The 16,520-nt window shown below is 33.0% G+C and overlaps 1 protein-coding gene across 2 annotated transcripts; it reads left to right on the plus strand.

The window, feature by feature from the left end:
• Positions 1-4,622: 4,622 nt before the first annotated feature.
• LOC131848572 (tyrosine 3-monooxygenase) lies at positions 4,623-15,307 on the plus strand. Of its 2 annotated transcripts, XM_059198487.1 has the most exons (8): positions 4,623-4,880; positions 9,535-9,646; positions 9,783-9,896; positions 10,004-10,042; positions 10,317-11,136; positions 13,637-13,763; positions 14,132-14,361; positions 14,801-15,307. In XM_059198487.1, the coding sequence occupies exons 1-8, from the start codon at positions 4,815-4,817 to the stop codon at positions 14,973-14,975; spliced, it is 1,683 nt and encodes a 560-aa protein (XP_059054470.1). In that variant the 5' UTR covers positions 4,623-4,814; the 3' UTR covers positions 14,976-15,307. The 2 variants fall into 2 exon arrangements, with proteins under 2 accessions (XP_059054470.1, XP_059054471.1); XM_059198488.1 differs by lacking the exons at positions 9,783-9,896; positions 10,004-10,042.
• The last annotated feature ends 1,213 nt before the right edge of the window (positions 15,308-16,520 follow it).

Below are 16,520 nucleotides of genomic sequence, written 5' to 3' on the forward strand. Positions count from 1 at the left end.
AATTCTTTTTAAAATAGATATATTTTTTCATTATGTTGGCGATTATAATATAGTATGTACCTTAAAGAAAATAGTAGGTACACAATTGTTTATCGTTATTTGTTTTATTTTATTTCGATGGACATTTTTTTTTTAATTTATGAAATGGCGAGTGACAACTACGACAAATAAAAAAAAATAGACCGTTAATTTAAATTTAATAAAACGAGACATTTCAATACATGTGATAATATAGTAAATGCAGAAAAATATTATAGTACGATATAATATTTTCTACATAATATGATAAAATTGAGGAAATACAGTAATTAATTATAAACATTAATATATAACATAATATTAATATTATAAACACGAAAGTATGTGAGTCTGAAGGATAGATGGATGTTCAATTCTAGACAGTTCTAGACAAAAACTACTGAAAAGATTTTTAAGAAACTTTATATATCATAATAACACATATGCTATAAAACTCATGCGGTTCACCCGCATGAGTTTTATAGCATATGTGTTATTACACAGCTAGTATACTATATTTTATAGCTACGGGCAGTAATCCTAATAACTAGTTATATTATTGGCGAGTAACAGAATCGTATTTCATTTAAAAAAACTTACGATCCTTTTAAAACTGAGGCGAATCGCTAGTTTAATTATAAAACTTCAAACGATTTTGTGTTTTTTTTTTTAAAAATACACTCATGTTACTTATGGTAGAAAATATTTTTATAACACAATTCCTAAAACTATTTGTACGTGGGTTTGCTTGTCTTGTTTTAATTGTAATAAACGTAAGCGGTTAGTTGGTAAATCCAAATGTATGACGCAAATGACTCAGGTACGATTTCATGGTGAATGTCATTAAATGTGTGTCATTTTGTTGACGAACTATTGATATAATATTCCGCGATCGGTTTCTGTAATTTACCTTACGTTCGTAAATCATTAATGTCTCGATGTTTTGTGGTTGCGTTACAAATCATTGTTTATGTTTACTATACGGTTAGCGTTTTTATATTATTGCAAGTAACTTACTCTTATATATATAAGCATATATATACTTAACTTACATATATATGTATTTTACTTACTCTTTTAGAAGTAAGTTAAGTCTAATATTTAATTCCTGGATTTATACATTAGGAGTTAGTATATATATGTAAATATAGAATTCGTGCCCTAGATTTATAAATGAGAAACTATTAATTTATGTTTGTAAATAAGAAATGTTCTCCCAGATATTTTGTGGTTAGGTTACAAATCTTTGGTTATATCTTTATGTGGTGATATCAGGTGGTTTATCAAATTATATAAGAACGAATGTTTCACATTCCAAAACATAAAAAGATATAATTGAAATCTCCGTAAAGATTAACTATACCTACTTTGACGGAGATTTCAATTAAATTAACTTTTGTGTTTATGTAAATATATATAAATATAGGATACCTAACCTTATTTCAATCGTATTATTTTTAGGATATCTATGTAGTTAGTAAAAATTTTGCCATACATACTTATGCATGGCCAAAAGTTCTCTACTAATAAATATTTTATTCTATTTCATATCTAATTCTAAGTAATTATCGTAATAAATGGTATGTATTAGTCACATCACAAATATATTAATTACGGTTATCTTTTAATATGAATGGAAGTAGGTTTACCTAATATAATATGTTAAATTACATAACGACTGGTTAAACCGTAAACCACTTGAAAATTTAACAAAGAAACACACCTGCAAACTCAGATGTTAGTTATTATATTAATTAGGTTTTCCTTTCCTTTCCTTTCATAATATTTTTCGTAATATTATTTAGACAGAATATTAATCATTATCTAATATTAATAAAAAAAACTTGACGTTTACCAGCGAATAAAATGTCCTAAATGAATGAAGTCGATAAAAATTATTCAATAAAAACCCAACATTCTAAGAGATTGGTATTATTTGTTAATGTTGCAAGAACAATTCTCTTCCGCATATAAAAGCGGATATAACCAAGGATCTATAATCCCTTTATCTATTATCTTGTAGTCTGATATCCGGTTTTGAAAATAAATTACGCTAACGATAACAATTATGTATTATTTAAAACATTTTTCCAAGGTGGACTTTATACAAAGTCGACTTGATCTTAGTCTTACATATTTCAACCCCAAAGCAGTTTGCTTTGTATACTGTGTTACGGTATAAAGATGAGTATAAGGCAATCCTTTTGTTTTCGGACTACTCTAATGCTGGTGGCCGCAGCTGGCCTTTACAGCTTCATCGGACGATAGGGGGCGAGTGCAGATGGCACTGCAAACCCGCGGATGGACTTATGGAACGCGTGAAGGCCAACTCCAGCCTGACGGATACGATTTTAGTCTGAGGGCACCGCTAGGGGTTCGAACCTCAGGCCGTAGTAATATCTATCTCCGTTTGAATTGAACGGGGGATCGCTCGGAGGGGGGTGACACAATCCTTAGGAATGGCAACACATGAGGGCTATTATGTATATCACAGTATCATATGGTAAAGTGTTGTACGTATTGCTGTTCCTGTACAGGCGAAGGTTGTCACTTACCATCCTCTGGGTTTTATCTCTTATTATTACAATGCAGGACAATTTACACAAAGCCATCTGGTCCCAAATTAAGTTTGTGTTATGGGTACTAGTATGATTCTTGTGTCTTCATTATGAAGACATCCAACAATCAATACAAACAATCATACTCGTGAATAAATGATTGTACCATGCGAGGAATCAAACCCGCGACCGTCGGAGATGTTTGCTAAACCAAAGCTGATAATGTCTGTGTATAAAAAAAAAATTAAATGTTAAATTAATTCTTTTCTTTCGTATATATTTTAATATAATACATCGTAGTAAAAACAGAATAAAATCATTAAAGAGCATTTTACTTAAGTACCTTTCAATCTATATTATTCGAAATTTCATCCCCTAATTCACAAATCAAGATATATGCTACAAAAGATAACCTGTCTATAAAATATATCATTCCTTGTTAGACGTCGTCATATCAAATTTCATTAGGATCCTTTTAACAATACAGGATTAATGTTTACATTGTACTGGGATCGAATCTGTGACCGTAAGACAGTGAGGTTGTATGAACACTAACATCAGGAGGGAAAGAAATTCGTAAAGGGAATCAATTTACCGTCGCATATCGATCTCCACAAATTTCTGGTAAATTCGCAATAATTAAATAACTGACCGTACTTCAGGTCCATTTTATCATTAACCATTATTGTGCCACCAGTAATTTGGAATGAATCCTTCATTTCGTGTTTTATGAGGAAAGCATTCCATAAGAACTTTTTTTGTCAATTTCCATTTAACGTGTAAAGCCGCGGTAAGGACTAGTCTTTAAAATTCGTTGTTTTGCATATAATAGGGATAAATGTTTACATATAATTCTGTAATTACAATTATAAAAAACCATATCGTCCACTTACAAGGAAACGATCCTAGCGCGATTGGAGTGGCACAAAATACGGCCAGGTGGGGAATACCGCGTGCAGACGTAGGTCATTGACACACATGCATGGGTACGTCAAACCCACATATAAAATCATACGCAACAATGTGCTAATAAATACAAATTATGCCAATATTTACATTATATTGGTGAATTTGTCACGATGGGCTACCTGACCTGACCTTATGCTCATGTTATCATCTGCCACTGGTGCCCTCCCAGTGTAAACCGTTAACGCTTACGGGTGCACCATTCCATTATCATCTACAAAAAAAAATTTTCATTATGTTATATACTAACAACATACCCCGGCATCGAGCGAGTGTAATTATTCTTATGACGTCTATCCATACCAATAAATTCGAAAGCGTTTCAGTCTGTCTTTTTCTATACCACGAGGACGAAATACATTTTATGTAAAAAAAGCTGGTAAAATCAAGGTAACAGCTAGTGTAAAATATAATACATCCCATATTATTAGATGCAGTAAGTTCCTGTAGCTGAAAGAATTTCAAAAGAACAAATGAATATATTTATTTTATTTATAAATTACTAATTTCTGAGATTAATCAATCTTACACCCATAGACTTAGATCTGTTTAAAAAATATATACCTATATTAGTTGCATTCCTTATAGGATTAAAAGTAAAGAAATAACAATACAAACACCTATTGTATTGGAATGCCCATTCAATTTCTAAAATTACCGTGATTTTAATTAAATAACACATTATCTATATCTACTATTTTAATTATAATTTTTATAATTCAAAATAGGAATAAAGTTTTCAACTTATTCTTATAAAATAATTGAATATAATCGACCCTAATCCCTCCTAAATTTGAATTTCGAATGCTGCTATTAGATACAAACAAATAACTATTTAAATGTGTTTCAATAAAGTTTATTTCCAAATACATTATTTATTTCATGTTTTGAAACTTATATGAGATCTACAATTACTTGGTCTAGAACCACCACAGATTCAAAATTTAAGGGTTGATGGTTTTCCATGGCGTCGCAGGACCGCGCGAGGGGCACGCGGGACGCGGAGTATGACGCATGCGCGACGAAAGGCATTGCGGGGTGGGAGGCAAGCGACTAACACTATTTAAACTGTTCTTGCGAACGGTCATCATGCATTGGTGTGTTTGCAATCCAAAGTTTAGTTAGCCTTAGTATTACGACAGCTCGAGTCGCAGACAGACAGGCAAACGCCCGTGGTCGAGACATAAAGCTCCCGCAGACTTACGCTAGCTGAGCGCGCAGTGAACTATAGTTCAGGCCTTACTGATCCCAGTGGTGTGTTTATTGGAAGATATGGCCGTTGCCGCTGCCCAGAAAAACCGCGAAATGTTTGCCATCAAGAAATCCTACAGCATCGAGGTGAGCAGCTAGCCTTTGCAGGCCAGGGCTCGCCCGGCACCTGCAACCCCCAAGTTTTCCTGGACGGTCACCATTTAACACCGTTAAAGTTTTGTGAACACCTTTAAAAGTTTTATCATATGTTTTTGTTTACATTACTATTGTATATTTTAAATAACCTGATTTGATATGACCGTCCATGAAAGCGAAGGTTATATTTTTTGTTTACAAACAAACAATATATAAAATTAATAACAACTAACAGAATATCAGAATCACGTAAAGTAACAAATTGATTTAATTCATTCTGAAGAAATGAATCACCTTAACCAATGTCCCATTAACTTAATGATTTGATAATGGTATACTAAAATTTTAGTAACGGCATTACCGCGACATCGTCTACGTTTCATTTTCTTATAACATAAAACGACATAAATTGTACTCTTAGTACAATTAGACACCTTCCTAATTAGACTATTCAATTTAATTACATCTCCCGCGTGTCGATAATGTCATTTTAGTATTTATTGCTAAATTACCGCTAACTGTTTAGGTACATACGAAACCTGACGTTTCCTACTTAAATCATATTAAAATTGTCCAATCTTCGCAATTAAATACGAATTATATAAAACATCGCCTTAAATTCATAAGAAAGTGATGCCGGCACTAAATATCAGTGGCCGCAATTTTAAAAAGTTGCATTTACACCGGCCGCTCGTGGTTTAATTGTCCAAAGATCACTGGACTGCACTACATCATGTCGGCACAGAATACGGGGTCGTAATGAATGAATTAATGATAATTAATACACCATAATGCGGCCCTGTAGGTATACACTTTCTCGAGACCACAACAACATCACGTGACTACAGTTGCATAACGTCTGAGGGAATATTTTTTATTACCTAAAAAGAAGATAAAGTTATTGTTTACAAAAGTTCCTCGCCGGAACTGCAGCTGTTACTTTATTGTAGACGTCTAGTCCATTCGCCATAATTATATTCCCATCATTGTGTGCTAACAGATTAATTACTACTATTGTCAACATAAAACGTCAACACGTAATACTTGGAGTCAATCTTTAATTTTTGTATCGCGGTAGTCACATGTATTGTAAAATATCCTATTTAGTATGTGCTGATTAGCTGATGCGAAATTGTCTTGCGAATTGTCTCAGACATTGTCTATAATGCTTTTTAATAATTAGGACAGTCATCAAAATTTCATTCACAATCATCATCGCCCGTTATATCGATTTTAAGAATTCACAAGTGATATCGAATTGTAGTAGATTTGCGTTGCTTATTATACCATTTTCCTTTGTTGATATCTTCTTTAAACGCTGTGCGATAACTGGGTATGAAACTAACGTGTAGCTAATTAGCGTTTATTTTATAATTGGTGCCTGAATGATTGTATTTCCTTGACCATCGAAGGTCGGAATGCAAAGAGGTGCGACGCGGACGCTCACCAATACACTGCAATTGTTAAAGATAGTTCAAATTCAATCAAGTGGCAATACCAATCTTAATCTAATCTATGTAACCTACCTCTAGATTGTATTATTTGCAACTAATATACGAAATTTGTGACCCATAAGTCCCTTTAATATAACACAAACAAATCTATTGTAAATTGCAGTAATGCATGCAACCAAAATTACCTATTTTGTAGGTATAAACGTAATCGAGGTCTTCGTTGCGCCCTTGACCAATTACCTCGGCGTGGTCAAAGTATTGTTGCGGATAATCTCATCTATTTAAAGATATTGCACTTTATTGTCATTAAAATAACGTTTAAAAAAGTCACCATCTGTACGTTGTCGCCGTTCAAATGTGAAACATATGATGGACAATGTTTTGCCGAATTCTTTGATGTGTTGTCAGGTAGACAATGGTATAGGGTGGCAGGTCGGAGTCGGCGGGCGCTCTCTGCTTTCGGTTAATTACCCGCCGACCGATTGGAACGGTGAAGTGGCCACTCGAACAGACCAAGGCTATATCAACCGGATTACAACTCCTGCCTCTCCAGTTAGGCGGACCTTTAACTTCATAATACACCGATACCGCTGTTTCCGCAATTTCAATGCCGGTCACCGTGTAAATAGGACGTAAATGAAAGCAAGTCGTAGATTAAGCTTTCGGGAGGGCGTAATTATGCACTACTTTATTTCAGGGGCTCGGTAACAATCGCAAGTGATTAGTGCAACCCTTGACATACATAGTTAGGTTCTCGCAGCCACTCTAGTGGAAAATTCTAGGTCTCCACGCCGACGCCCGCGCACTTGACTTTATATCGGCTATACGCGCGCTTACACTTCATCAACGGAAAATGTTAATCTAAACTATAAGAAAATATCGAATATTTCAAATTTGTCATAAAAAAGATAAACTAAAATCCACATACAACCAGTTTTAATAATTGTTTCACATATAGCAATGTTATCAGTAACATGGACTTTATTGTAAATAAAAATAAAGAACATTAATTTCGGCGTGTAACTATATTATTAAGTACAAGAAAAATCAGCTAGTTATTAGTTTAAAGTCATTATATATGCGAGCCACAAATTTTGAGATAAATATGGAATTGAAAGTATTAGTTGAATTGTAAATTTTTTAGTTAAAACTTAACGATACTACACTCTTACATTAATAATAAAAATCTAATCAAAATATTTAGTTATTTTTAATTAAAGTCGGAAAATCTTAAAGTTTACAAAATCTATTAAAACGTAACAATAGTCGCAATATAGCCTTGCCGACAACTATAGTATGATTTTACATATTTTAATGTTCCATATTAAAAACCATTATTAACATATAAAAAATTCAGATTCAAATATAAAGAACACAGCGTGAAAGAACATAGTTCAATAGCTGAAATATATAACTTAGTAATTTAGTTTAGTTTATTAGGACAATTATTCTAAAGATCTATTTTTTAAAATAGGAATACTGCCCAGCCATTGATAATTTAAGAAGCAGAAGATAGAACCTTTACATCTTTGATTAAACATATTTTTCTGCTAATGGAGCAAATATCTATTATACATACATAAATATAATATAACTATATGTAATATACTAGAGAAAATCAATTCTCTAGAACAGTAGAAATATGGAAATATGTCAGCAAATGTGAAAATGAGTCTACAACAATGCAAAGTTAGCATTCAAAGTTGTAGTAATTGCCTCATTCGAGCGCAGTGGTCCAGAAAGCGTTGCTCCTTTCAAAGACTTCCAACGCGAGATGTCGCTTCCGGAGGCTGCGAGGGTCGCGAGATCTGGAATAATGGCTGCACTTTACGCCCGACCACACTCAGGAAATAAGCTTAGGAACTTCGTAAGAGCAATTCCTACTCACATATGAAATATAACGCGATGTGACCGCTTTATATTTATAAGGATTTAGAAGATTGCGTTATTTTTAGACGCGCCTTTTGTGCTCGAATGAACTTTTGTGTTAGAATGAACTTGATTTACGAGTTCTCTTAACTTTAAAAGGACTTAAGTTGTAGTTAAAATAAAATAAAAGTAGATATGATGTATTAAGATATATAATGTAGTTGTTAAATAGACTGTTATAATAGATAATCTTTAGTTGCGATTAGATTTTAATCTTCCGATAAATTTTAAAACTTAATACATGAATCTTTTAATAATACGAATAATTATGAACAACAGCATCATCTTGTCCCAAACTTATAAACTATTACTACCCTAAAGTACTGATAAACATACGTACAAGTATAATAGTTTTTTGGAAATCTGTTCATGATCTACATACTCATAATTACGAGAATCTTTATGACTATTTTATAATCATCGTTCCTTCCACCTTGACTATACCTATCTATATATAATGATATAATATTTAAATTAATAATACTACATATATTTAAATGATAAATACTTATAATATTTGTATAATAATTATACTTGAACCAATTATAAACAGTAAGCACTCAATCACTAAATACTTTTAATTAAAATTCAAATATCATTGACATACATAAAGCGCTCCAGTGAATGCTAACTAACCAAAAAAGGCTACGTTTATATATTGCAGAAATAATAATAAGAACCTATGTAGCTGCTGTTACTGCTAGGTTTATATTCTTAATGAGAATTTAAATTAAATCATTATTATTAAATTTAATCAGCATGTATAAGTGAATCAATTATGAATAATTATTTTTAAATATCGAAGTACACATAAAGGAATTATCTTGACTACTGATCAATTAATTCTAGAACTATTGAAGTTAGAAATTTGAATATCGAATATTCGTTTATTTATTGAGTGGATTTCAATTAAGGATAAATTTCGTTGAAATCTCGCGGTAACTACGGTGACGTACTAATGCGGGTGATTTGTTGGAAACAACGTCGTCATCATTGTCAGCTTCAAATCCTATACTAAACTAATCAGAGCTCGTTGTACATTCAGCCTTGGCCTCTCTTGTTTAGTAATTTAACAAACTGTTTTAATTCTGATGGTCGCAGGTTCGATTCGCGCATAATATACATACAGTTGTATTCATGAGTATAATTGCTTGTTTTCTATTTATATATATTCTCAATAGTTCTTTAGTGCCCATAGTTCAGTCTGCTTTGTTTAGGACTAGAAGACACTGTATTCATGGAATGTTTATGATTTGTTACAGAACGGCTACCCATCCCGTCGTCGTTCCCTTGTAGATGATGCTCGTTTTGAAACGCTGGTTGTGAAGCAGAACAAACAAAGCGTACTAGAAGAGGCTCGCGCTCGTGCCAATGGTAAAAATATAATTGTAATAATAACAAAAAAAATATACTCCATACAAACTTCAACCTTCTTTTATAGGGATTTTTTTTTTCTTTTATATTTTGGTTAACATTTTTTTTTTATTTTGGTTATTTTTTTTAATCTTAGACTCTGGCTTGGACTCTGAATATCTCCAAGACGGAGTTCATATTGGTAACGACGACAACTCACCAACTGTCGAAGATGGAACCTATCAAGATGAAACTAAAAATGGGCAACTTGGTAATTTTGTTTTTATTTTATTTTCATTAATTACATATACTTTATTATTTTATGTTTATTTTTTTTTTGTTTTCTTTATTTTTAATTTATTTTATTGTTTTATTTAGCCGACGCCGACATAGGCGATGCTGCGAAATTTGATGAAGGTCAGTACAAAAAAAGTCTTTTAAAACTAAAAATTATATGATGGTTTTGTCAATTTTATACGCGTCGGAATTTAAAAGTTTACGTATAACTACTCAACCACAATCACTCAGTCGCTTAAAGTAATTGATGGGAAAATATATTAACTGTTATGTCAATTAAAGCATTAGTCTTCAAATTTATCGTAGGCGCTTTGCATAAATAAAACAGTAAAATATTGTAGAAGTAAGCCAAAATGTTTAAATATTCGATTATAATTTAATAATATTTTTACAGATTACACCCTAACTGAAGAGGAGGTAATTTTACAAAATGCCGCTAGTGAATCCCATGAAGCCGAGCAGGCTATTCAACAAGCTGCCTTTTTGTTGCGCATGCGCGATGGAATGGGTTCTCTCGCTCGAATCCTGAAAACCATCGACAACTACAAGGGTTGTGTCCAACATTTAGAAACCCGACCTTCTCAAATGACCGGGGTCCAATTCGATGCTCTCGTTAAAGTTAGCATGTCACGAATCAACTTGCTTCAACTGATTAGATCTCTTCGTCAGTCGACAGCTTTCGCTGGTGTCAACCTTGTCTCTGAAAATAATATCTCGAGCAAGACACCCTGGTTCCCTTGCCACGCCTCTGATCTCGATAACTGCAACCACCTTATGACTAAATACGAGCCTGAATTAGACATGAACCATCCTGGTTTTGCTGATAAGGTGTACAGAGAGCGAAGGAAGGAAATTGCCGAAATTGCCTTCGCTTACAAATATGGAGACCCAATCCCCCACATCACCTACACAGAAACTGAGAACGCCACATGGCATAGAGTATTCAAGACCGTTCTAGATCTCATGGACAAGCACGCTTGCTCTGAGTATATTGCCGCATTTGGCAAGCTCGTGGCTGCTAAGATCTTTGTTCCTCACCAAATTCCTCAATTGGAAGATGTGAGCAACTTCCTCCGCAAACACACCGGTTTCACAGTACGACCAGCTGCTGGTCTTTTGACCTCCCGAGACTTCCTGGCCTCACTCGCTTTCCGTGTCTTCCAGTCTACGCAATACGTCCGGCATGCCACTCGTCCATTCCACACTCCTGAACCGTAAGTTTTGATACATATATATATATGTAATTTAAATTATAAAATGCATGTATGGTAACCCGCTGTTACGTGATATAGGCTATTGTAACTGCTGACCATCAGGTGGATAGTAGGTTTTTTCCATTCCAGTTTCACCCTACCTGATATTGTGACCTTATACCCTTCATGTATATAGACGAATTTTAGCGTCTTTTATCAGGTTTATTAGTACTTATTACATAAATATTTAGTTTTAGATATGATATACAATTTATCTATTGTTTGCTAGCGCTGTCCATATTTTTGTGACATCGACCTCATGACGAGTAAAAAATAAACACTTACTGTTTGTATTAATAAAAAATCAATTCATATAGTGAAGTAACAGTCATTTTTTTTCATATTACAATAGTAACTTTCACATTCGTAAATTCTTATATACAGTGGGCCTATAGTAAATGTTAATTAAATTATTACGTTATGTAACTGCCAATAAATAGGTAAATCATGTAATTTAGAATAAGTAATATGAAGTGTGGGAATCTTCATAAATAAAACAAACAGTCGAAACCTGTCTGACCAGTTTTATAGCGGAATCTGTAATTATGATTGCTATTGCTAACCCGTGGTTTTTCGAATATGTACCTTTTTTTGTTAGACAGCTATTAAATTCTTTATTATTTGAATCATCGGGGTATAAATATTATTTTGATTTTTAAAACATTAGAGTGTTCTTCCTTTGCTTATTATCTACGATTATACTCTCTTTTGTAGCATTTAAAAATGATTTTACATAATATTACGTAATATCGATCTATATCTTATGTATGTAATATAAATAAATATATTATTTTCTATATATTTATGACAGTCGCTTCGTCGGACAGTCGGGAAAATAAAAAATAATAAATTACATTTTTGTTAAACATATAAATATTATATTTCCATTCTCATAATTATGAATATCCATTATATGGAACTTTAGTATTAGATATATGTATCAAAATATTTATAATCAGTGTACTTAATCTATATGAATATTCAATTAATTTCATTTAAAGAAATATAAATCACTACAGTATAATTGACGGAAATTCTATACAAATCTGTCACTCAATTAGTGCATAATATATGTCAAACATATATAACATACTTTGATAAATAATTTAACATTACGGATAATTAGGCTCAGAAATGATAATTACTTGACAAACACCTTGACGGGTGTTTTACGGAAACATTAAGTAACGGCTATATCCTTGTAGATGTTATGTAAATTAAGCCAATCGACATACAATTGTAAATCAGTACCAATTATATTGTACCTGTCAATATAACAATTCCTATACGGTACAAGGCCCCCTTCCTTAAATTATAACCACGACATCGCTTAACAGTTGTCTAACTACATTTTTAACGTTTTATATGATACTATCTACTCGCCCCGGCTTCGTCCGGGTGTACATGTATTATTACATATATAAACCTTCCTAAATCACTCTATTAAACCGCATCAATATCCGTTGCGTAGTTTGAAAGATTTAAGCATACATATGGACGTACAGACAGCGACAGCGACCTTGTTTTATACTGTGTAATGATTTTGACTCAAACAATTTTTTAGAAACTACTAAAATTTAGAAACAAAAGACATATACATACATTTGAATACGTACACTATTTGAAAAATAAAAAGTATAGGGAAATGAGCCTTTTATATATATTCTATACATATAACATAGAAACAGTAGTACCTCTAGCTAGTATCTCTACCTAGTATTCTGGGCAAAAGGGGCTAACTAACTATAGTAATTTTCTGTACATTTTTTAATAAGAAATACAGAGGAAGAAATGCAAATTTTACAGCATTCATTCCTTAACTTTGCATCAGGACATTCACAATTTGTATAGTCAATTTGAGCTGGGTATTTGATACACGGGTATTCGATAATTTAATACCCCCATAAATAATCCGGTCTAAGTCACGTAATAGAGACAACCAGGGAATCGTTTTGCTGGTTTAATGGAAGCGGGTATACCGTGATGGGAACTGTAATGTCGTTAAACGTCTCGCTTTAATTTAGTTTCAATTTACTGCGTTTGAACGTTAACTTTTTAGTAGCATCAAAGGCGAGATGTTATCGAGTTATTAACTTCCAGTTCACTAAGTAGCGCATGACTGCACCGTAGTAATAACTTCAAAGTTAGTTCAAGGCTGCAAACTATTATTTAACATTGTTAATGTAATATTTTATAACATTTACGCTTAGTTTGTTTTATTATTTATTTAACCTTAAAATTATTAATGCGGTTATTTGTGATTCTATATATTACGTGGTAGCGTATATAGCAGCTATCCTTCGATTTAGTTAAAGTGGTTGATGGACAAAATCTAACTTTAGTAATACGGTCTAAGAAAGATTTTGTACTTAATATATGAGATACAATACCTTAAGATACTTTATACTATAATATTATATATCACCTATACATATTATATATCAATAATATTTTTTTGCAGTGACTGTATACATGAGCTTCTGGGCCATATCCCACTGTTGGCCGATCCCAGCTTCGCTCAATTCTCACAAGAAATTGGGTTGGCATCACTCGGAGCTTCCGACACTGAAATCGAAAAGCTCTCTACTGTAAGTTCTCATCGTCAATTGCTCTAATTAGTTATAATTAATGTAATTAGGGCAAATACGCGACTTGGTACATCGGGACCATGCTATTGCGAATTTTGAATATAGCACTCAATACATTATATACATACCATCCTTTCTCAACCATTGAAATGTCGCGCCCCGCGATACATTTTAATATTTAATTTTATAACACTACATTAAAATACATTCGTTTAATAACCAAATCTTTTGTATCTACATATATGTAGTTTGTATTTATTATTTTTCAACAGACTGCAAATACCCTTTAAAAACAATCTCGACTCCACGCTTGCGAAACGATGCTTTCGACTAATTTATAATCTTATAATGAATTATTTTATGAACAGGTATACTGGTTCACCGTTGAATTCGGATTGTGCAAAGAAAATCAAGAGCTGAAAGCATACGGCGCTGCGCTGCTGTCTTCCACTAGTGAACTGTTGCACGCCATCAGTGACAAGCCAGAGCTAAGGCCATTCGAGCCTGCTTCCACTGCTGTGCAACCCTATCAAGACCAAGACGTTCAACCCATCTACTACGTAGCTGAGAGCCTCGAGGATGCCAAAGAGAAGTTTAGGTAAATATCTTAGAAACCTTATTTTCTTTACATTTAGTAGGTATACAAAAATATTAATGCTGAAACAGTACTGCTAGTATTTATAAGAATTCAGTGGTTTTTGGGAACCCACTATTACATTTAGTAAGCAGAAATTGGAATACAAACATTTATTTTTCATAGAAAACAATCAATATTCTTCTATTGAAGTACTTAAATCATTACATAGTATAAAACAAAGTTTCTTTCACTGTCTGTCCCTATGTATGCTTAAACCTTTAAAACAACGCAACGGATTTTGAAGTGGTTTGTTTTAATAGATATAGTAATTAAAGAGGAAGGTTTATATAATACATATACATCCGTGCGAAGCCGGGCCGAGGAGCTAGTAACATATAAATAAATGACACTTTAAGGTGAATGATGTATAGAACAGGTTCTAATGACGTATTGTTTGTAGACGTTGGGTGTCGACCATGTCCCGACCCTTCGAGGTGCGTTTCAACCCTCACACTGAGCGTGTCGAGGTGTTGGACTCCGTCGACAAGCTGGAGACGCTGATCGGTCAACTCAACACCGAAATGTTGCATCTCACCAACGCCGTCAAGAAGCTTAAGGGCTCTCACTTCGAGTGATTACCCTGTTATTAATCCACACCGGTTCAGTGCACGCGGCCTTGCCGTTTTCTGTATAGCTAGTTATATTATAGATATAAAGAGTGTTATTGACATGTGTAGAGCGAGTGAGTGTGAAAACCATTGGATGGTACTTCGTTGAATACTTTTTGTACCTTATTGTATTATTTATTGCCGAGTTCATTGCCCATGCCTCGGAAACTACACGGAGCTCTCGATTGCCCATTAAGGGAGGCTGTGCAGGTTTTGCGAGACCTTTACTACTAGTATTATTTATAATTTAAAACGACACAAAATAAAAAAATGGAGCACCAAAAAGTAAAAATGCCAAACAGAAATATATGTGTTTGAGTGAAAACAGATGTTTTATTTCTTGATCATTTACAAATGACCCGCTTTGGTGGAATGATTCCAATTACATATGAAGAAAATTACTTACGGAATCCTTTAACATTGATAGGAAACATAAATGATATTTTTAGCTGAAAAAAAATTATTCACCTCTTTGATAAACCTTTGTAAAGAATCTTTCATAATTAAGTTATATGAACAAAAGAGAAAAAAAGATGAAATCGAAAGAACTATTCGTAAGTGATCTTTACAGTCTTCTGATCATAACTTTGTTAAAAACGGTAGACCATAAGACATGTAATAGTTGTTTGTTCGAATTAGTAATTAAGACATATTATCTCCTTGGCAAAGGAAAACGAGATTTAGTCTCTAAGTTTTGAGCTGCAGTCAATTTAGATTAAAAGTGAAGCAAAAAAGCAATAAATTTAAGGACACGAGACTTTAAATTGAATAGAAGCTGTAAGATAAGCAAGTTTTAATGACTGATTGTTGGTACTCTATATATATGGTTATAGTCATGAATCGAACCCGTGATTATCAGAAGTAAGGCGGTATTTAAACCACTAGAGTACCGAGGTAGAAAATAAAAAATATAATTATCTAAAGATCTTAACTGAAAACTTCCTTCGCCCCTCATTGTTCTAAATTCTCTAATTTAGATTAAAATGAAGAGAACGTAACAAAAGTATTGTAATGATAGAAAATCAGCTTTAACTGCACCTTCAAAAAAGCAAGACTCGGATATCAATTAGAATTTTTAATCTAGAAATTCTAATTGATTTCCAACCCAATTTTTTAAACAATAGAATAATAAACGACTATTGAGTTTTTTTTAGAAAGACATTCTATAATAATAAATTGCAATAAATCTTTAAAAGCACTTACCAAATAAATATCCATCTTAGAATAAAATTTCCGAAATAAAAAGAATTATAGGAACCAATCAGCTAAAGGGGACATGAGTTCGGAACTCTCTTACCTGTAATAAGATTTGCGAAGGTCCCAGAGGGACGCCCATATTGCTCCGCGTATAATCGGATTGCGAAAAAATAAAATACTAATTATGATTGCTTTAAGCGAGCACAATTTTATTCAAAAGACATTGAAAATAATTATTCAATGTCAACAATTGTATAGTAATAGTGCTACTTCCTTTGTAATAAAAACTAATAATGTAATTAACAAGACTACTGG

The sequence above is a fragment of the Achroia grisella genome, unplaced genomic scaffold, assembly GCF_030625045.1.
Source record: "Achroia grisella isolate CSIRO2021 unplaced genomic scaffold, CSIRO_AGI_Agris_v1 utg5633, whole genome shotgun sequence".
Lineage (NCBI taxonomy): Eukaryota > Metazoa > Arthropoda > Insecta > Lepidoptera > Pyralidae > Achroia > Achroia grisella.

Bases quoted from the DNA above. Each gene is read 5' to 3' on its own strand.
- LOC131848572 (XM_059198487.1), top strand. From the start codon at position 4,815: ATGGCCGTTGCCGCTGCCCAGAAAAACCGCGAAATGTTTGCCATCAAG. The intron at 4,881-9,534 runs GTGAGCAGCTAG...GATTTGTTACAG, and splicing joins AGAAATCCTACAGCATCGAG to AACGGCTACCCATCCCGTCG. The intron at 11,137-13,636 runs GTAAGTTTTGAT...ATTTTTTTGCAG, and splicing joins CCATTCCACACTCCTGAACC to TGACTGTATACATGAGCTTC.